At 46.3% G+C, this 22236-nt stretch overlaps 1 protein-coding gene across 3 annotated transcripts in view; it reads right to left on the bottom strand.

Moving 5' to 3' along the window:
• PRDM1 (PR/SET domain 1) overlaps window positions 1–22236 on the bottom strand; it is a 106232-nt gene that overhangs the window by 24283 nt on the left and 59713 nt on the right. The window contains exon 1 of one of the 3 annotated variants that reach the window (XM_064170214.1): window positions 6352–6572. The exons of 1 other annotated variant lie outside the window; for it this stretch is intronic. In XM_064170214.1, coding sequence (XP_064026284.1) covers window positions 6352–6357 — 6 coding nt within the window. In that variant the 5' untranslated portion in view covers window positions 6358–6572. Of the gene's footprint in view, window positions 1–5525; window positions 5556–6351; window positions 6573–22236 lie in introns of those variants that run through there. One more of the 3 variants, XM_064170216.1, reaches the window with a different exon arrangement.

Below are 22236 nucleotides of genomic sequence, written 5' to 3'. Positions count from 1 at the left end.
TGGCATGCAGGCCTAGCCTAACGGTGTCTGATCTGGACTAAACCTAAGTTTTTTATCAAGGAAGAAGAGACAGAAGCACATTGCTAGGAAGGTGTACTAAAGCAAGAATCACAACGGAAACTCTGCCATTAAAGAAATATATAGACTGACCTTCTGACCTTCCTCCTTAATAGAGACACAAAAAGAGACACCCTGTTCAGCCAGAAGTTTTCTGCTCTTTTATAGAAATCTTTCATAGCAGTAGCTGCTATTGTCTGGAATGTGCAATCTCAACATGTAGTTCATTTCAGAAGAGCATTTTTAGTCATATTTTCATTTTTTCCTTCTTGCTCATAGAAAACCTCAATTACTGTATTAATCAGCATTTCTCAGGCAGCTCTCTCTGCAGCAGCTTTCAGCTTGGCAACAAATCATGAATGGCCCTAACAGCTCTGATCTCAGAAATCCCCATCCATTTCCTTTGATGCTATCACCACTTCAGCTCAACAACAAGCCTGCGCCACTCCGCCTCAGCCCCTGCTGCTGCTGCTGTTCTCCCTGCGCCTGCTGTAGTTGTAAGGGGAAGGAGGAGAGAAGGGAGCTGGCTCTAATACACGAAACTTCTTTAGAAAGTTGGAGGGGAGATAAAATGCACACAAGAGATTAAAGCAGAGTCTCATTTTCACATCCTCCCCTTCCCCAAACAAGGTCAGTGGCAGATTGACCACATCAAGAGTAACTACCAGACCCACCCCCATTTCCCACTTCCTGCATGTAGGCATCCTTGTGCTGGTAAACATTTGGGGACCAGTTGTGGTCAATACACTCAGGGAAGGTACATGATGTAGTTGCATGACTGCACATCTTTTAAACCAACTGAGAAATCAGACTCAAAGAGGAACTTACTTTCAAGTTCTGCTGAGATACACTCATGTTTTGGGGCCACGTTTCAGAAAACACGGTTGCTGTCAGATTCAAGGGAAAGAGAGAGACCCAGCAAGCTCCATGACTGTACAACAGGAAAAGTTAGAGCCTTCTTCCCACAGACTCGCCTGACCTCTGCCAAACACAGCCTATAGGCTTCAGATACCATCTCAGAGGCTTTGTATGCCCTAGACGACCTCACCATGGTATTGCCTATAAAGAGAGAAATTAAAATTGCACTTGAATCTACATGAAGGTTTTTGCAAGGGCATTTGGGGTGGTGTATGTTGTAGCCAGGAGGCTTTTGAATTAGCACATGCATCTTTCAGGGACTGCCTTTAATTACAGAGCACCCTGGTCATTGCCTTCTAGCACTTCCAAATGCCTTTACGTTTATTTTTGTCTCGGCTGTGTAATACCAAGAGCAGATCTTCTGGCTGCACTCTCAGCTACTGCCTAGTGCAAGCCCTAACAGCTCTTTTGATTTCTGTCAGTTTATCCTCTTAAAAAAATTTTTTTTCCCTTAAAAAGAGAAAAGAGGAGACAAACTAAAATACCATAGCCCTTTTTGTTTCCAGCCAGGCCTTCTTAAAATGCTGCTCTGATGACTTATGAATAAGCCAAAACAAGCCTCCTCCAATGGAAAAAAGCCATTCTTGCAGCACACAGAAGCAAGAACTAAGCTTCAGCCATTTCCTCTCTTTGAGGCTCAAGTCTGAGAAGATGAGGCTGTCTGGGCCTGCTATTAGGAGGGCAAGAAGTCACTGTGAGAAGTTTGGCTTCTCTTCACTGTGAATGCAGCTGAGAAGGACAAACTAGCGTAAGGCTGCTCACTCATTTCCCAGGAAGCAAGCAGGGCTGAAGGTACTGAGAAAACAGCATCACCAGAGGCTTTGTCACTGGGCAGCTTTTCACTGTGGGAAAAAGCAGCAGATCTCAGGGCCTGGCCTGAATGTAAGGAGACATCTCCTTGTCTCTTACAAGAAGGGAAATGCTGCTCAGCTAAGGTCACCCATGTTCCCCTCTTGGCTACCATCAGTCTTCTCATCCCACTTCTGAGAAATAGTGATCTTGGGCAAGGCTGGGATGATAGCCAGAAGCCCATACCACAACGCTTCTACTGTCTTTGCATGTTTCTACCAGCCCAAGTTTATACTGGACAAGAAAACCTGAGTACAAAAAACAACCTTCCACACCCCAAACAAGGACTTTCAAATGTCCTGTCCACAGCAACTGAGTCAGGAGAAAAAAAGAACGAAAACAGGTCAACCCATTCCAGTCTTGTTGGTGACAGAGGAGTGAAAAAAGGGTTTGCTTTTGGAAATTCCCCTTTAAAACAGGCTGACTTCCAGATTTTAACTGAGGAGGGATGGGATGGTGCACACATACTAGAGGGCTCACTCCTCTGAACATTTTAAAGGCATCAGCTCCACAATAAGCTGCCAACAATCTGAAATAACAAAGTTGCCTCAGAATTAATTGCATTAATTCAACTTTCATGCCTCTTCCCAGCTTGGCAGTTGTGACTCTTTTGGGGGTATCCTCTCCTCAGCATGCCTGGCAAGACATCATGATAGGAGAACGCTGTAAAACTTCAGGCTCCGTTGGTGCGCAAGTCACCTCTCACTCACTCCAGCTCCTCTCCAGGCTGCCCAAACACAGCAGAAGGAGGGTGAGCTGCATGGGTGGAACCACACCACTTTTCTCAGACAAAGGACTGGCCACGGAGCGCGTCTCAAAAGAGATTAACAAAAACAACAGTTCCACACCGTGACAAAGCTCATTCGCTGGAAATGAAAATGTTTACCCACAGATTATCACAGATCCAGCAACGCCACTACTGTGCGTCGAGGAGCAAAGGGTTCCCAAAAGCGACTGGCAGAGCTCTCCGGGGAATCCGGCAGGGGTGGGCTGAAGGAGCACTTTTTTTCACTTCCTAAGAGTACAGTTGTCATTTCTCCACCTTTCCTCCCCCAGGGTGGTGAAATAACAGTCTTTTCATACCTGTGTGTTGGCAGGGGGAGGGAAGAATTCCTCTGCTATTAAACACAACTTCTCATTAAATAGTTGACACCTTATCCTTCTTTAAATGTTGTAATGTTTACTTTGCAAAACCCGGGAAAGCTTTTAAAATAAAGATAGCAGAGAGATTCCTAAGCCGGCTGTCCTTGCTTATCTGCTCTTTATCAAGCAGCTATTGTTTCTGGAGGAGCTCGTTGGGGAAGGTGGAGCAAAGAGAGTTAATGTTCAATAGGTATCTATCAGTTCCCCTGAAGGAATAGGAATAGCGCTGCTGACAGAAGAGCAACACTGAGCTCTCAGCGACTTCCTGCAGAATGGGAGAAACCAGAGAGAAAAGGGGGAGGGGGGGGGGGGGGGGGGGGGGGAAGATGAGGGCTGCAGCCACTTGTTTCCCCCTTTCCTTCTTTCTTTCCCTCCCTCTCCCAAAACAACTAGTTTTAAGAAAGACATTGTCCTTAGGAGAGATAATCCCACAATAGAGAGTCCATTAGAGGTATTAAAGCATTGGCAGTGCCTGATCTACAAGAAGGGCTCTGTCCTGACAATAGACAATTAAAGCTGATAAATCTGCACTACTTGTTGCCGTTCTAATTCCTCGTAATTGTATGCTACTTGTCCCTGCCTCCTGCGTCCAGGGATGAAGCATGCTTCTTTAATCTTCAGAGTACCTGACCTAGTTCCTATGTGGTCTTTTCAGGACCTGTTTTCTTCCCATCTGGACTTCTTCCCTCCTACTCTCCTTTCCTGCTTCCCTCCCCTAAGCATTAAGAAGAGGTTACGATAGAGGGCACAGAAAACACCAGAGCACAGCACCCGGATCAATAATTCTGAAGCCCCAGACAATGCACTAATCTGCAATAACAGCTAATCATGGTCAATTTGGCACACCAGTGATTAAACTGTACTTTTCATTAGGCTCAACAAGTAGAGCAGACGCACACTGACAATCCAAATTGCCCTATCAGTAAGAGCTGCCAAACTTGGGATAGGCTCTCTGGGAGCCTATCTTTTTTCCTATACCATTTCACAAACTGGGACCCCCAGCTGTGTTTTCTGCAACAAGCTTGCCCCTGCCACCCTTTACTACCAGGAGTTCTCCTAGTTAAAGGGCTCAGTGAGTGAAACTGTGATGCGCAGGGCACTGAAAAATGATCGTCACAATGACATGTTCCCTCCTGGTGCTGACAGTGTTATTTGGTTTATTTTATGTCTCAAAAATATTTGGTGGTTTTCTCAATTTTTCTTTTCTCAAAAAAAGTTTGGAAGTCTGCTGGTGACAGAGCAGAAGCCTGCAAATGTGCATCACAGGACTTATAAGATGGAAAACAAGTGAAAATTGCCTTGGATCTGTTTACTTTTCGAACTGAACTGCTCATCCAACATCACGAAACATTCAGGGGCTAAAGGATGGTCTGAATTTTCTTTTTTTCACTCCTGAGCAAGTGAACAAGTCACTACTGTGTCCACTTCAGAAATCCACACAGTTATTAACCCTTACATGCCTATTTGATAGTCACCTTCCCAGAACAATTTCTTCTGACAACATCCTCTTCTGGTTACCACTGCACCTAGAGGACTCATTTTGCAAACTGCCCTGAAAGCCTCACCCATGAATTTACCACAATCTTTCTGTAAAGCACAGCACCAAATTCCAGGACTCCTAGAGATCGACCTCACACACTCAGGGGTCTCCTTCTGTTTAACTTTAGCTTATCAACCTTGTATTAACTTGAATAAGTGTTAAAACTGCACCCCAGGTTGCTGTTTAAAACAAACCAAGCCCCTCAAAACACCAAAAACCACCAATCAAATTAAAAGAAAAAAAAAAAAAGAAGAAGAAAAAGAAAGGAAAAAAGGAAAGAAAAAGAAGAAATAAAAAAGGGACCGTGGAAGATGTTAAAACGACTGCAGGAAGTGTCTATTCTACTATTAATATTAATGAATCCCTAATGCATTTGCAATCCACTGGAGGTAAGCCAGCAGAGTTCTTCCCCTGACAGCTATTCCTCATCAAACCACCACCACTGAAGATGTTGATGCTTTCCCTTTTGCTTTGTAATCTTTAAAACAAGTTTAAATCACAGCAGAGCCTACCACAAAATCGTGTATTTTACCCTAAGTGAACACAGAAAGCCCTGGAGACAGAGGTTTAGAAGAGAGCACACGTCCGCTCAATTCATCATTTTAAGATAGGAAGCTGCCGCAACAAACAAAACACCTCCTTGAAAGTGGGACAGCAGCAGATTGCGGTGCAGAAAGCTCTGGGATCTTTTGTTTTCCTGGAGAGCAACAACGGGGCTTTGCAGAGGGAGACAACAGCTTCCCCTTGCTGAAACCTAAATCAGTTCATATAGGAAAGCCTGCCAACTGCTAGTTAGACGGTAACAAAATATTGCAGATAATTCACTTTTCACGATAAAGCAGAAACAAGCAGGCATGCAGCACCCAGCAGGGGCTCAACTGATAAAACGGTGTCAAACTCAAACCATTTGTCAATTGGAAGGGAAGAGAGCAAGCTGAAAGATGGACTCAGGAAGTAGATTTATCTCGTGCGACACATTAACTAGTATAAATACTACGGCAAAAGTAAACACATTTACCCAGCGGTATCTCCAGCCAGCATGAAAAGGCTTCTGAGCCTCAGAGCCACGCTGGCCATCTCAGCACTCAGCTGTCAGCTCCACCAGCAGTAGCATTTTTCTTCCCGTGCAGGATTGCGATGCCATTTCATTCACGGCACTAAAAGGTTTTATTAAAAGCCTACATTGTAATTAAGCAAAACAAAAGCGTGACTCCTCTGCTGGTTTAGTCTCCTCCCTCCGCCCAGTAGCCAAAACAATAAAACCACCTCGGCGGCAAACAAGTCAGGTAACATACCCCAGAGAAGAGCACAGATTTGTTATATAATCATTCGCTGCTTTGCGTCCGGCTTGCTCAAAACTGCCTTATCAGAAACTTCTGTCCCGGAGGCTCCCGAGGCAACAGAGGGAGCTGACAATGCAGGTCAGGCACTGTAAGTCAGTCGCCAGCAGCGTAATGTGGGGCAGACAAACAGCCTGGACTAATGCCGGGCTGAAGGGCGCTCTGGATGTGTGCCTTCTGCTGGCAAGTCTGACCAAATAACACAGTTTGTGGGCAGCACATCTCTGCTGCAATCACCAGGAAGAAGGAAAGCGGTTCAAAGGGAGATTGGATACCAACGCGCAGCTACGTAACACACACCTTGTGTGGCTGGCAACCCATAATAACATCAGAGTGTGGCACGTCACATCAGCGAACCAGCCTAACAATCTGCCGTCAAACTTCAAAACTAACTAAACCCTGCGTCATTCCCCCGTCCCCCAACGTTAAAAAAAGAGAAAGAAAAAGGAAAGAAAAAGGTAATTGGTAAAGCAACAGGCAGCAGAGTTCTTTGTTCAGCTGTACCTTCATCTGTCCACACAGCACAGGCTCCCCACCTCCCGCTGAAGCATCTCAGGGTGTTAGTCCACATGGAAGCTCTGCCCCTCACTCTCACGCCGGTGCCCACAGACGCATGCTCGCACACTCCGCCAGGCACTCCGCACCCGCGCTGCGGCTCCCCGACACGCACTGCCTGCCACCGCGCCGGGGACTTTAGAGTTTCCTCTTGCTAGCAGATTCCTCCCTCCCCTCGCATCCACTCCACCCCGTTCTGTAATTAGGCTTAACAAGAGCAATTAACAAAACAAACTCCTCTCCGCCTGGTGGCCTGATAACTCTGATTGTCATAATGTATTAAGATGTGTAAGCCAGTTGAAAATAAAGGTAAATTACAACATTGCACAAGAGCCATTTTGCGGCTGTTTTTTACTGCTTTTAGCATGGGGGTAATGAACGCTCGACCACGCCTTCGATTTAAAACACAACCCCCGAACCTCACCTCTGAAGAGCGGGACTCAGAATTGTCACTTTTGGACCAGCAAGACTAATTTTTTTGCTAAGAGAGGGCAGTTCCCTCCTCCTGTGGATAGCAAACTCCATAGCAATACATTTTTCTGTTTGGCATGACTCTATGACTCTAAAATTCAAGTTTAAATCATGCCTCTGGCTTACAGACATCCACAGATAAATGGGTTGTGACTGTTCCTTTTGCCCTGCCTGGTGTCTAATGCCATGATACAGGAGAGCAAAGTCTCTATTTTTTTTCCCTGATGGTTTGTCCATCCACTTCCAGATCACTTTCCCTCAGCAATCAAATCAAAGAAATTTAGTGTGGGAATCATCAAAAAAAACCCCAAACCAACAACTGAGGACTAAATGATTTTGGGTGGCCAATGGGGAAACTCTGATGTCCTTTCCTTTCAATGACTCCAATACACTCAGAAGATTTACACATAGCTTGAATTCACTTGGCAAACATATCTCATTCTGGCAGTGTATAATTAAAACTGTCAACATAAAATTAGTAAATACATCCAAATCACCAGCACACAGAAAATCCATGAGCAGTAGAAAAACGTAGAACCACCCACCCACACACTTTGGTATGTGACATGGATTTGGGTTCCTATGAACTGAAAAACCATTCTGTACAACCTGATTCACAACACCATCTGCCAACGAGCCACAAATCATCAGAGACAGAGAGAGAGAGAGAGAGGGAGAAGGAGAAGGAAAAGGAATTAAAAAATAATAGCTGGTGTTGCAAGTGTATTGTTGGAATCCTGCAGTTTCTGACAAGCTGGGTATGTTTTCCTAAGTCAATGATTTCATCTCTGCTGGGTGTCAACATTTGCACAAGAATAATTTTGGGGGTCAGAAAGACATCAGCGAATGAGATTTCAGAAGGTTTCATAAGAGTGCAGATTGCTCAAACGCAGGGAAAGGAGGGTTTCAGCTTCCAGAGCCTCACTCTTCTGCTTCTTCGCTCGTCCTTCCCTGAAGCTGAGTCAAAGTTCTGTGAAAACCTACAGCAAACCCATCTGATTTGCAAGAAAGTCTCCTTCCATGAAACGCTGCGCTTCGCAGTGAGACAAACACTGCAAAATTACACTAAAAGGGGACCATTCCGGTGCCAAATTACACTGAAAGGAGACAATTCTGGTGCAAAGTCACAACAAAAGGACGTGATTCTGGTGCACAGTTACAATAAAAAGAGACCACTCTGGTGCAAAATCAGACACTCCTTCAACGGCAGGAGCAGCCAGGTTCAGGAATGCCTACTCGATGCTGTGTGCCCTGTATATGATGCACCATCGATTTATTTTTTTCTTCTCACCAGATCTCTTCCTCTTTCAGTGTTTAGAAAGATGAGTGGTCACAACAGAAGTCTTTCCCCCTGGATCTTTCCTCTCTTTCTATCTCCCTGAAAGGCCCAGTGCCTTATTTTCACCCTGCACTGTTCAAATGGAAGCCAAAACTCATTTTGTCTCGTGTTCTTTCTGCTTTGCTCCTCACAACAGGAGCACTTGAATGACTCCCAAATATCAAGTAATGACTAATCTGATATTCACAATGCCTCTCCCATATGCTGATGAAGGTATCATTGCTGTTCTCGCTCTGCAGGGGCAGTGTGGAGGCACAACGACAACAACATCAAAACCATCCATGAATTTTGAGATGCAGAGCAGCTGATGCACTTGGCATGGCCTATGTACTGTCTGCGTTCAAAGCGTTCCCTCTCCCTGGCACCTGTGATGGCTTTGTATTTTCAGGGCTCCACATCAGGCACCCGGGAAGATGTCAAAATGAATGACCACCTGCAAAAGGCTTTGCTGAAGTGACCTGGCCTGGATCTTAGTCAGAACCACAAGCAGAAAGAGCACCTGGTTCCTCAGAGCACAGCTCATCTGCCCGGAGAACTTCAACACTTCTTCCTGCCACAGCCATTTGACTTCCTTACACTGCAGCAAATGAGATGGAAGGAAGAGGTGATAACATTTCATTACACCACCCCAGCTTATCTCCCCTGGCAAGCTTGTCTGCTGCCTGAATGAGGCAAGTAACCAGTCAAAAAAAACCCCAGTAATTAAATGAGTAATCAAAGACACTATCATAATGTGCAAGGATCAAATTTGGGTTAGGCAAACAACCTAAACTCTGGAGAACATGAGTTTGCAACTTTAGCAAAGTTCTTCAGCAGCTTTTGTGCTGATTTTTGAAGCTGCAAATAGAAAAATCAGAGATCCCATGACCTGGCACCACACTGATGCCCACAGGGATCGTCACCAGAGCCAGGACATTCTGACCTGCCACAGGCAGACCTCTAGCAGAGCTGCCTCACAGCGACCATACAGCTGTTTTGGGCAAGGTCAGCACAAGCACTGGAAGGGATAGGGTATTTCTGCTGGTAGGCTTCCCCCAGCACTTGCTGGAAGCAAAGGAATGACTGCCTTCAGGCATCTTGGTTTCATGCTATGTTTGATGTGGAGTTTGGTCCTTCTCTCCTCTCTTTCTGTCTCAGTCCATCTTCCAGAACTCATCTCCCACACTTCTGATTGGTTTCCTTGCCCAGCATGTCCTCACTTTGCTCTTGCTGACCCCTCATGTAGTTTCCCTTTCCAGTCACTCCCATTTCCACTCCCACACCCATGTCCTGTGTGCCAAATCTTCCCATCAAGCCAGTTTCAGTCCCTCCTGGTTCCTCATCTGCACTGCACTTCTATCTAAGCAAACATGGCACACACTCCATTCCACATGTCCTTTCCTGCTGTCTAGCAGGACAGGACTCCTCAGCCTGAACAGCAGCATAGTGTAGTTAAATCTGCAGGCTTCTCGTGGTGCTCCTCTGCAGGCCTGCAGTGGCGAGTGGAGTTCACACGCAGAGCAGCCATGGTGTCAAGCCAACTGGAAGTCCTGTGACTATGTTAGTGTGGCACTGAGCCCGAGCTATTAAGCCCTGGTGAGAAGCCGGATATATTAGCTTGGGCTTAGCACCATGCTAATGCAGTCAGGCAGCTTTTGGATGAGAGCTGGCTTACATCCCACCCGCTTTTAACACTGAGCTTGCTCCTCTTTGTCTACCATAACCCATAAAGATAAATCCCTCAGTCTTGTACCAACCTTACTCTCAGTTTCCCAGCTCCCTGACACTGCTGATCTCCAGGCAGTCTCTCCTGCTTCATAATCCCCTCCAGGTTCAGCTCTTGTCCACAAGCTTTAGAAACCAGCTCCTTCTGATGACTCTCTGGCCTCAGAATGGTTTGCAGTAAGCACACACTAAACACAGGTTCTTCTGGTCTCAGTTCTAGACCCACTGCATTCACTGAATGAAGACAGCTGTGATGCCCTCCTATGGTTCCTGAGGTGTTGCTCTGCCAATTGTCTAGGTTGACTTCTAGCTGAAAAGCAATACTCCCAAGCATGGGAGTCAGAAATGGAGTGCCCTAGTCTTGCTCTGCCAAGGCTCCCGATATAAGTGAAGCATATGTGCAGATCCAGGGAATCTGGGAAGTGCTTCTGGCAGAGACATGGCATTCAATCAATGACCATCACCCTCCCCTGCCATTCTTTGGAGCAGATTACTTTTCAAAAGCAAAGGCACCACAGTTTCAATGTTACCAACCCAACTTTTGATGTAGCCATGTTCTTGGAAATGGCAGACCAGATTTTGGGAGGAAATGGTGTTTGAGGAAAGTGATCTGTAAGAAACAACTGAGAGTGTTGTTATGAGCACCTGAAAGTGGGACTTCTGAATACAAATGACCTGTCTTAGCAAGAGCTGATGCTGCCAGCCCTGCTTATAGTGGAGATTAGTTTCCTGAGATGAATTTTACAGGGGGGGAGAATATTGCCATCACTCACAAATAACATAGAAAGCACATGCAGAGATTTAAACCCTGCTTCCTCCTTGGCCTTTCAGTGGCCCAGGCCATCTCAGCAGAGCTGTATCAATTACACAGCATAAAGCCAGAGAGGATGCTGCTGTTCCAACCACTTCACCTAAAGTGCTTCTTTTCATACACCAAATCCTAAAGGGCAATGGAGACCAAAATGCTGACGCTACTATTTTTCATCGCTATTAAGAACTAACAATAGACAAGTGACTAATTGCAGTCCTTTGCTGCAATAAACCCAGAACCCTGACTGACTAATCTCATTACCAAATTACAACAATTTTATTCTCTTTTAAATTTGGGATATTCTGCCAGTCTGTGCTGCCATATCCCTCCTCATCTAAAGGCAGTAGGGCTGCGTGCACGCAAACCAGGCAGCAGGGAGCGAGGGAAGCTTGCAATCAGCCCTGATGCCTTCCGTTCCTCTCAGCCCCCAGTACAGGACAGCCACTTCCTTTCTACAAACGCTTTGCTCAGATCTGTACACAAGGCAGGCCACATCTTCCGGGGAGGCTCAAAGACTTTGCAGACACACAGTTGCCTTCAAAGCATCACTGGAAATCTGTGTGGGAAGACTCTCAAATATTAAAACCATCCTATACTCTTTTCTTCTCAGCCAACAACAAACACTCTTTAAAACTTATCACTTCTCTGTTCTGGGCTTGTTTATTCTGGGCTGCAGAATCAACATTCTGACTAGTGAAAAAGATGCACAAATACAGAAGCTGCACTACATGTGCAAAGGAAAAGAGCAAAAGAAGAGTTTAAGTACCCTTCTCCAGAAAGACAGTTCTCTTCCAGAACATTCAAGTTATGCATCAGCTTTTCCTCTGTGGCCACAGGCAGGCAAGGAGGCTGCTGTGCAAACACTGTGCTTCCAAATGTGGCTTACCTGTCCTAAATCCAAACTGACGTACCTTATGGAGCAACACTCCCTTACTGCCTTGCCAGATTTTCTTCTCCCAAAGGTAACTGCTTGTCCTCTAGCAGATTCACAAGTTATTTAAGCCATGATACTCACTCTTAAGAAGTCCCCAGCTGAAAGTTTGCTACGTCACCCGTAACCACAGCCCAGCAGCGAGCAGGACACGGTGCTCGGGTGGCCAGCCTGGGCTTGCTGACTGCAGACCAGAGATTGCCACGCTCTCTCAATTTCCCCATTTCTAACCTGAAAGCTGCTCTGTGCAGCAGGACAACTTTCTGAGACACATCCTTTGTACCCGCTCCTTGCTGCCAGATGTCCTCTGCAGCCAGTTCATGGCTTTCGGTTTGTATTTCACAACAGCTTAACAATTTTGCTACATATTTGCAGAGTACTACTATTACTGAGGGAAGTCTGCGTCCTCAGAGAAGGTGGAGAAGCCAAAAGATTTGATCTCAGTTAAATCCTCCGAACTTCTCTCATTTCACATTTCTCGCTGGCTGCCAAAGCCAATCTTTTGCCAGTCCCATGTATAGATAACTGAAGCATGGCCAAGCTGACAAGGTGTGGGGCAGCATGACCGAGATGCTATTTCCCTGAACACTTGGCATGTCTGCAGTGTGCCAGGGCACCAGGAAGGTGTACACTACCAAAACTCACAGAGGGAAGAGTGTCCTAACAAACCTCTGGAGGTCAGTTTGTGAGGATGGATGCTGTAGCCCCACAGATAGCAACGAGGCTGGGGAAATCAGTTTAAGTCTAGCGAGGCTCTAAAGACAAACAGGTACCCAAAATTCAGTCTGTGTGCTTGTTACTCAAACAGACAAGGCACACAGGAGGATTTTTTTTTTTGTCCAGGTTAATTTAGATTTAACAAAATTTAGATCTGACTCTTGGATGTACAGTAAATGTGATTTTGCAAATCCCCGTGTCGAAGAAAACCCAACAAAAGCCATATGCATGCTTCTAAGCATGTAAAAGTGTTTAAGGCTCACAATACACTTTAAAAACCCAACAATAATGGTTAGCCCATGCTTCCAATTATATTCCTTCTTCAATTAGTCTAGAAGAAACTAACACCTCTATTAATCATTTCAATTAACTCCACGCACCACATGACATCCGCACCAGCAGCCCATATGTTGCGTTCCAATCACCCAAATATTAAAGCCTTTTTAATTGATTGATCTAAAGAACATTCAACAGGCTCAAGGTGGCAGCCAGCCAGGAAATCCCAAAAGAAGATGACAAAAAGGTGGGGGTGCTAAACCAGCTTCCCAGTTTGTTTTTCCTCTTCCTCCAAGGGTTCACTAAGTTAATCCAATCACAGCCCATAAAGCCCTCCCCCCCCTCCCCCTTTTCTTTTTAATAAAATAAATAAATAGATAAGAGAACACACATGTTAGCTTTCCCCCAGAGCAGCCCCCTCCAGCAAAGCCGGAGGAGAGCCATCCTGTTAGGAAAGTGCTGCATACAAGGGTGCATTTTTGATCCGACAGAAATATTTAGCTTGGCTGCCCGCCAGGGAATGCTGAAAGAATAGACTGAATTAGGGGATTTACCTTCCACGTGTTTGGCACGCGTCATTAGAGGCTCTGAAGAGCTTGACTTGACTCTTTTGCTCTCTCACTCTCTGTTTTTTCTTCCCCCCCCACCCCTCCTCCTCCTCTCTCCTCACCATCCAGAGCTTTGATGCAGAGAATAAAGCAGGAGCTACAAAAGCAGTTGATATGTTGAGTCCCCAAGAGTTGGCACAGTGGCTTTTGTTCTGTCCAGGAAAACTGATGTCCAGTTTCTGAAGGTTCATTTTTGGTTTTACATTCCAGCCAGCCATGGGGTAAAAAGTTCCAAACCTTTAAATGCAGAAAAACAAACAAAATCCTCCCAACCTCCAACTGTAATTTTCTTCTTCATACAAGAAAAAGGAGGTGTTGAAGTTTCCCATAGACAGTGTGAAAGTTGGGAGAAAGTGGCTTGAAAGTTAAATTCCTTAAGTGAAACTCCAACCACAAAGCATCTTAGGAGCTCATTTGAAAGGTTAGATTTGTAGCAGTAAGCCATGAGCTGCTTTGTCATTTTGACTTTTATATGCTGTCATGGGGACTTAGGGTGTTTTACAAAACACTTCTTTACATAAGCACTTTGGAACTGCAAATACCTCTGAAGACCTATAATCGGAGCACACTACTTGGAATGGTAGCTCCATACCCCAAAGGAATCCATGCAGCTTCCCAGAGTTTCCAAAGTGGGAAGGGGAAGGCAATGTTTTTGAGTTAGTTAATTTACAGAAGAGGAGAAAGCAAAAAAAGAGGGAAAAAAAGCAAAAAAAAGGGGGAAAAAAGGCAAAAAAAAAGGGAAAAAAAAAAAAACAAAAAAGGGAGAAAAAAAGGCCCAAAAAAAAAAGGCAAAAAAAAAAAAAGGGAAAAAAAAAAAAAAGCAAAAAAAGGGAAAAAAAGGCAAAAAAAGGGAAAAAAGGCAAAAAAAGGGGGAAAGGCAAAAAAGGGGGGGAAAAGGCAAAAAAAAGGGGAACGAGAAAAAAAGGGGAAAAAAGGAAAAAAATGGGAAAAAAGGGCAAAAAATGGGAAAAAAGGGCAAAAAAATGGGGAAAAAAAGGGCAAAAAGCAAAAAAAAAAAGGGCAAAAAGGCAAAAGGCAGGCCTAAAAGCAAAAAAAAGGGCAAAACCAACCCCCCAAACACACAAACAAACAAAACCTGGGGAAAAAAAAGCCAACCCAACCAAGCCAGGAGGGTTTCTAGCTGATAAAAAGCCATGGGAGGCTCCTTAAGCCACCAGTGAATGCAGATGTTTGTGTCTAGCACACACCGCCAAACCTAGTTACAGGGCAGAGCTTTGCAGAGCAGCTCCCAGTGCCACTCGCACCTGTCCACTGAACTGGTGCTAGCAGCAGGAGAGCCCTGCTGCAGCTGCCTCTGTCACAGTGTCCTGTCGCAGCACCAGCTAGACACAGGCCCTGTTCACACTGTGGGGTGATCGTTTTTGGTTCAAGCAAATCAGGTGAGAAGGTCTTTGTTGCCAGCCTCACTCAAAGCAAGGTTCCAGCGGGGTTTCTGAAGTGGTGCTGGTTGTATTTTTATCCCACCTTTGCTTGCAAATAAATCTGGGTCTGCTGCTGGTTCAGCCACACTCATGTCACCAGTTGCCAGTGTGCGATTCTTCGCCTTCAGCAAACTGGTTCATTGCGCATCAGAGGGTCCTGGGTGCTACAGAAGAGTGATTAAAGGGATGGACGCTGGCTGGAGAACAACTGAAAACACAAGACATGAGCTGCAGTGCCAGAAGGATGCCGAAGCCCTTCTCCTGCCTGAATGTAAACCAGCCCAGCTGTGAGCACCTCCTCGGGGCTGAAGGGCAGGCCCGTAGTTTATCACGTCTCAGATAAATCATTCGTAGTTCAGAGCCAGGTTGAAAACCACACACATAATAAGCTCTCGGTATTACTCAGTGGAAAGTGAGAACTGGAGTTTTCCACCCAAACCTGTAAAGGCTGACAAGCTCAGACATGTTTTTGTGATCTCTTTTCTGGGCTCCACGGTTTGAGTTCAGTTTAAGAAATCCAGGCAGCCACTTGCCTCTGTCTTTTAAGATGTTAACGTCCGTGCTACCGATACAGCTTCCCTTATCAAAGGCTTCAGCAATAGCAGAGGCTTTCATTACATTACAAGTGAAAACTGCAGAAGTAAAGCTGCCTGCTTCTGCTGCTGACAGGGCAGGTTTGGCTCCAGACACTGCAGAGATGCCAGTCAGTGGCTGAAGCACTGCTTTATGTTCCCAGCAGAGCATCTTTGCTGCTGATTCAGTCTCCAAACGCAGCACCTGACCGCTGCAAGCCAGCAGCAGTAGGAACTGCAATAGAAAATTCCCCACTGGTTGTTTCCACTTTACCAGAAAAGAGAGCAAAGTGTTCTGGAGTGAGAGTGCCAAGGGGGAGAATTGTTCTGTGGAAAGACTGCAGATTAAATAGAAAATAATTGTGGATGCAGCTGTGGATGCTGCAGACTGACACTCCACGACAAAGGGCAGGCTTTCAGCGCTCCCTGCCCCCCTAGCCTCCTGGAAAACACTCACCAGCACAAAAAGTGCACTCTGCCATCTCCATGAGCAGTGCCAGGAATATGGGGTTGGCGGTGACTGGGAACTGCCTGGGCATTGCCTGCTTGCTTTGCCTCCTGAGAGTCTCCAGTGAGGAGTGAGGCCAAGCCCCTCTCAGCTGTGTGGCTGGTGTTTTGAAACCCAAGTCAAACAACACAGAGCACTGGCCTGACAGCACCGTTTCAGTGGCAAACTGCTGATGGATTTGTCACCGCTGCAACAAACCTGTGTTTAAACACAGCCTGCCAAGCTTATCATATTTACAGATTCAAAATATGACCTTTATAAGTGAAATAAAAGAACTCTTCCCCCCTCCACCCCCCGCATCTCCTCCCTCTGTGCCTTTAATTAAACCCACAAACCAACACACGTATCCAACCTGCTTTCTGCAGCAGTTTGGGACTCCTCTCTCCCATGTGGCACAGAGCAAACGAACCTTTCTGTGCTAGCGATTTGCAGTGCACTAAATTCTCCTTTCCAAACCTGCCGTCTTCATTAAAATCTTATTTGCTTGGTAATCTCCTTTGATCGCTAAAGTTATAAGAAGCCCCCTCCTCTTCTCTTGATACTATCAGTGTAGCTTTTGACCAGAGAGCGTGATGAATTAAATGTATGACAGATATGACAGGTGAGGAGTGCTTGGAGAGGGCTTAAACAGCAGGGATAAGACAAAGCCCCCATTTAAGAACAAAACCCCTACCCGATGGCTAGCCCGTTAATGACCAACCACTCTATTTGTCCTGGTGGATGAGGAGCAAGCTGATACTACAGACAAAGCTTTGTTAGCCAAGGGGCTGTTCTTCAATCAGGCCACACAACCAACTAATTGAAATGCCTACTTTTCCCCCCTCCACCCCGCAGGATTTGATATAGAAGCTAGGGGGGTTGTAGGTAAACTCTTTTTTCCCCCTCTCTCTTATATATTTGTCCCCCCTATAATGTATTAATTCAGCCACCACAAGTTTACAGCTGGACTAAGTGGAATTACAGCATATAAACCTGAAAATCTATCTGCAGGGATCCAGCTAAGCCCTGGAGAGAGACAAGTCCAGCAATACAAATCCAAGGAATTTTGGAAGTCAATCCATTAGGATTAATAGGCCTTTGATTTTGGAAGTCTCAGGCTCAAAATATGGAACCGATGAACTCTCAATCTTCCTTCCTTTTAGCCTCTTTCCAGAGGCCTTACTGACCCCATTTTCCCCCTATTAAAACACATTGATAAATAGGGATGAATGATGATGGGTTTCCATTACATTTGCCATGGAGGAGGACAGGGAAACATCTACTTTCCTGAACTCATAGCTAACATTTTGTGCCTATTTCCTATACATTTAGAGCTGTCAGAAGCTAACTCATCACCCTTTCTCCTCAGCTAAAGACCATGCCTCCCCCTTAAACTTCAGGACGATTTTCAGCACACTGGGCTGTACCTTCACAAGGGGACTCAGGCTCTAGTCGCTCTGAACTACAGGCTGCTTTCCAGAGGTGAAGAAATCTCTTTCCCCCCTGCAGACCAGGATTATGTCCTCCAAGGGCAGTCTCCTGCCTTAGCAGCTTCCCAACACGACATTCATCACGAAACCCAACTGTTACAGAAAAGGAAAATTGGATTACAGGGATGCAACAGTGAGTCTGGCTCTAAAGGAAAACACTACCTGAAGCAAAAAGAATCTTCACTTTCAGAAGAAATTCGGCATTTATCTCTTGCTTCCTTTCTGCCCTGCCCTTGGTGCGTGCTGGAGGTGACTCACAGGTGCTGGTATCACAGGTGCTGGGTTCTGTTCTTAGCTGCCACTTCTAACGTGGCTTCTGGCATGCCTTGCACCCTCTGTTTCCTGATATAAAGATGCAAATATTCCTACCTATTTCAGACAGAGTGTGGTCTAGTGGTTTAAACCACAGAATCAAGACATCCGAATTCTCAAACTGAACGCGGCAGCAGCCTCTGCTGTGGCTTTAAAGCGACTTACTCTTACATCTACCCAGGGGATCAGCTTCCCCTGGAAAACGGTGAATGGCCAACCCCCAGACTTACCCCTGAGACACGTGTGCTGCTTGTCTAAGTGAGTCACGTTTCTGGCTGGATGAGAGCTCAGCCTCACTTTGCAGTGAGATCATTTACCTGGAGCGCAAGAGGAAAGAAAATCTGAGCTATGGGCAGCAAAGCTTTTGGGAGCTGCTCTCCTTGGCATGTTGTTGTGCTCACCTCTCTGAGGGCTTCTCCTCAGGCCATGCAGCAGAGGTGGCCTGCCTCTGGCCTAGCCAATAGGATCTTAATCCAGCATGTGGAGGGATGAAGTCCCAAATCCTCATCAAGCAGGAAGCTTTTCCTTCCTCAGGGCGCACCTCCCCTATCTTTCAGCTGTTTGCAGCTCTCTCCTCCCTCTACTTTTCCTCCAAACAGAACTCCCTGAAGTTCTGATTCCCTACTGCTCTGATTCCCTCAGTAGCAATCTGAAAATCTGATAGGATAGAAAACCTTTTCCTGCCTGGCACTACCTCGTGATGTTTGGCTCACTGGACACTTGCAAAGGTTAAGTAATGCTTAGATATTCATAATATACAAAGTCCAAGACCAAATCGTAAGCATTAACATTAAAGAGTAAAAGGTCACTCAGAGAGAATAACCTTAAAGAAGTCTAGAGGAAGATGTTGTTAACCCCACAGGAGTATGGTTTTTCTTCACTGCAGACTCTATCTAATAAAGCCTGTAGAAGTTGTTACAGCACCATCACAAATCTTGTACTGAAAAAAAAACCACACCAGGCTGATTTTTAGGATCAGATCCATAAATTAGGGGAGGAAGAAATGCCCCCCCCCAAAAAAACCATTCACTGGTGCCTTTTGGTTTTTGAATGTGCTGATCTAAATGGGAGCTGCTTTTTGCTGAGGCAGCTTCCCAACCTCCCCATTAGATATAATGTTATAGTCTTATTACACATGTTGTCTACTGGATGGGCTCTGACTTTTATAGATGTCAACCCCATTTCTTAATTCAAGACATTTGTCTCTTGTGATCTCTGCGCCTCTGGGTTAGAGTTCCAGCCAAAGAGGTGAGCCAGCTCGTATCTGCAGTGCAGCCATAAAACTCTCCAGCACTGCATCCCTGAAAGCTGCTGCTGCCCTGAGAAAAGGCCTGGATTGTGTCTGTCTGCAGCTCAGCACCCAGAGAGGACGTTTTGCAGAAGGATTCAGTGGACATCCAGGAAAACTGCTTTCAGGACCTTATCTGAAGGACAATACTTAACTTTCACCACCTGGGCCTGGCCCCTGAAAGGAAACAGTCACACTCAATTATTGTCTTTTTCTGGACAATTACTATTTAATCAAACCTCCAGCTGATATTAACCGGTGTGGGGGGGAACAAAAAGGGCTATTTTTAGTCAGGACAGTGATTCCCCCTCACTCTCTTTCATCTATGAGTAATGTATTTCCTTTTGCTCTCAGTACCACAAACCAGTCCACACCAGATGCTCAGTATTAGGTAAAATTAAAAATGTGGGCATCATACCCTTTGAAAGATGCTTTGAACTCAAATGAATATACCTAAACCCCACTATTTAAATTGAAGATATCCTGTCTCTCCGCTGTGTAGTTTTCCCTTTTATCAGAAGGGGAATTTCAGCCCCATTTAGAGGAGTTTTGGTTCAGCTCCACAGACCCACACTTTTGACTTAACAACGCATTGCAATTTCCTTTCAGCCACAAGAATAAAGGAAATGGATAGAAGCAACACCAGCGTCTTGTCAAGCACCCTCTTTTGTTTCCCTGAACAAGCCTGCTGGAGAAAACGCAAGCCTAAGATTTTTAAGATGTTTAGATCACGAAATCCTTTTATTGCAAACAGACACAGGTACTTTTAGGCATCTACTGATGTATCCACGCACATAAAATATGTTCCTACTCAATTCCTTCATGGAAGAGAGCAGCACAGGCTGCAGCCTGCGGAGGTTTGGCACAATTCAATCCTCTGGCCTCAGCATTTTAGTCTTCCTAGGCTTTTGCCCAGAATCTGCATGGATACTGGAGGCATTCTTACAGCCGGGGAGCACCTGCACCCAGCCTCACCTGCGAGCTGCACTCACCAGCTGCTGCCAGAAGCAAAGACTCTCTGAGCAATGCCAACTGCACCCATTTCTTGTGTGTCCCTAGGTAGGAAATGGGCTCCCACCTGGCTCATGCCATTTATTTGCATCTTAAAATCTTTTTTTTTTTTTTCCCAAACCAAAATGATTTAGATGCAACTGCCCCACCCTGGAGAGCCACAGGACTGATGCAGTTTGCTGAATGCACTCTGATTTTCCATCCTACAGGGAAAAGCTGTCCACCTTCACATTCAGGCTGTGCCCTCTTGATGTCACCACTGACAACACTCAGAGCGGAGGCAGAGGTTTTAGAGCTACCTTTCGCCTTTGGAGCTGGGCCACGGAGCTGCAAGTGCCATAGCCATGGAGAGCTGGCCTCGTTTGAGGGTCCCACTGGACCAAGAGGCATGTCCCAACACAAACAGCAAGCCCTGGGGGCAGCCATGTGTGCTCTGTGGGCACTCACCTATGCACAGGATGTAGCTGCCTCTGCAGACCCTGACAGCCCTCCCTCGGTCCCTGTGAGCTTCACGGAGGTGCCAGTGAGGCACTGACCCTGGCCACAGCATGAGGAGGAGGAGCTGCCAGGAGGAAACCCAAGCAGCAGTCTGCAGAAACCAACGCTGAACCTGCTGCGCCAAACGAGGGGAAAGCAGCGCTCAGGGTGCCAAGGGAAGGTACTTTGGCACAAAGCAAAGGGGCAAGCTGAGCACCTGGGAGTTCTCTTGGAGCAGGTTAGACAGCGACAGTAAGGGCAGTTTATCCCCAAGAGCTTTCTCCTCGCTGGAGGTGTTGAGTTAACTGGCGGTGACCTCGCCCTGACCCACAGGCAGCATCTGCAAGCAGTGGCAGCCAGGAAGCACTTCTCCCAAACAGAGTCCTTTCAAAACACCACTCCGAAAAGCAACAGCTGAAGTGACCCAGGAGTCAGCCGCCCAGCCCCGGCCAGCATGGAGGACGTCTCCCTTCACCCTCCTGGGGTTCCATCCATCTTCATTTGCTTTTTCTTGCTGCCATTTCCTCTGGCTTCTCAGTCTCGGGACACTGGTAGCTATTATTCATTCTCTTGTTTCTTACCAGCCACGCAGCCAAGAGCTGCAGCTTTCCTCCAATAAATACCAGACCAGTGCTTATAAGGCCATTCATTTATCTGATGGTTTTGCTTCTCATCAGGTATCTCTTGAGCAACAGCAGGTTTGGCTGCCATGACTGAAGTTCAGCTTTCTAAGGGAGCAACATCTCAGTGTGATCCACACAACGTAGCCACAAAATCATTTGCTCATGAAAACTCCGGATAGGAACAAAAACACAAACTGAGCTATGAAGGAAGTTAACCATCCAAACCGTTTGAGGAGGAGCAAAGCAAGTATGAACAAACAACTTCACTGTGCACCCTTTCTGTCTACCAAAAAGGGGTGAAGAGGTGCAGCAGCAGGACTTATCCTTGCCACCGTGAACGACGCTGTAAACACCAGAGGCTCTCCAGTTTCTAGCTACAACAAATCATTTAGCTCTGAGTAATTCCAAGCATTTTAGTCAGCAACTTGCAAAACTGTGTCACTTGTACTCAGCTGACATCACTTTGAGTAATTTTGATCCCACATCTGGTTAAGAGGAGACTTGCAACAACATGTTTTGACTTCACAGTGGGGAGGGGGAAAGCTTGCCCTTCTCTTCCTCTCTGTTTCTGGGTGGTTCAGGAGGGATGGGGGAGAAAAGGAAGTGTTGGGAGGGAGAGAGCTGGAGGAGAAGTGGAACAGCGAGTAGGAGTGCTGGTGTGAGATCACCTTCTCTGTTCCATAAGCAGACTCCAAAACTCTTACACCTGAGCCCACATGTGAGGGGGCAGGCTGCCCAGCCTGCCCAGCGGGCAGCAGTGGTGGGGAAGGCACACAACTGTGCAGCTGACGACAAGAGCCTCTCTGCTCCACAGCAAAGATGAAGGAGTTGGAGATTTTGCGTAAGAGGAAGATCAAATGACTTCCCCAAGGGCTCCCTGAGAGCAGGCAGCAGGGACAGGAGCTGAACCCACGCATCCTGAATCACAGCTCTTCATCCCGATCACGAGACCCTCCCCTTCCTCTTGCATGTTTTGCATTATCTGGGGTAATCAAGGAGTCTGCCTTGCCCCCCTCGATCGAGAGCTGAGTAGGAAGCCTATAAATCACCTGGAAGAGTCCGAGGGCAGCGGGCTCCAAAGCCATGGCAAGGCTTGCTATTGTTGCAGAAGGAGGGTGTCATTTCCTATGCTGGGCATCTGTGTCGAATCAAGATCAATTTAGATGGCAATAGGTTAGCAAACACTGAGCCTTTCTGAGGCAAACCCCCGTGCCTACGCCTTGTCGCCAAGCCCACGGAGCCAGCTGCAAGCCTGCTGACGGCAGGAGAGTGCAG

Source organism: Pogoniulus pusillus, chromosome 33 (assembly GCF_015220805.1).
Source record: "Pogoniulus pusillus isolate bPogPus1 chromosome 33, bPogPus1.pri, whole genome shotgun sequence".
NCBI lineage: Eukaryota > Metazoa > Chordata > Aves > Piciformes > Lybiidae > Pogoniulus > Pogoniulus pusillus.
This window is presented reverse-complemented; position numbering and strand designations above follow the sequence as displayed.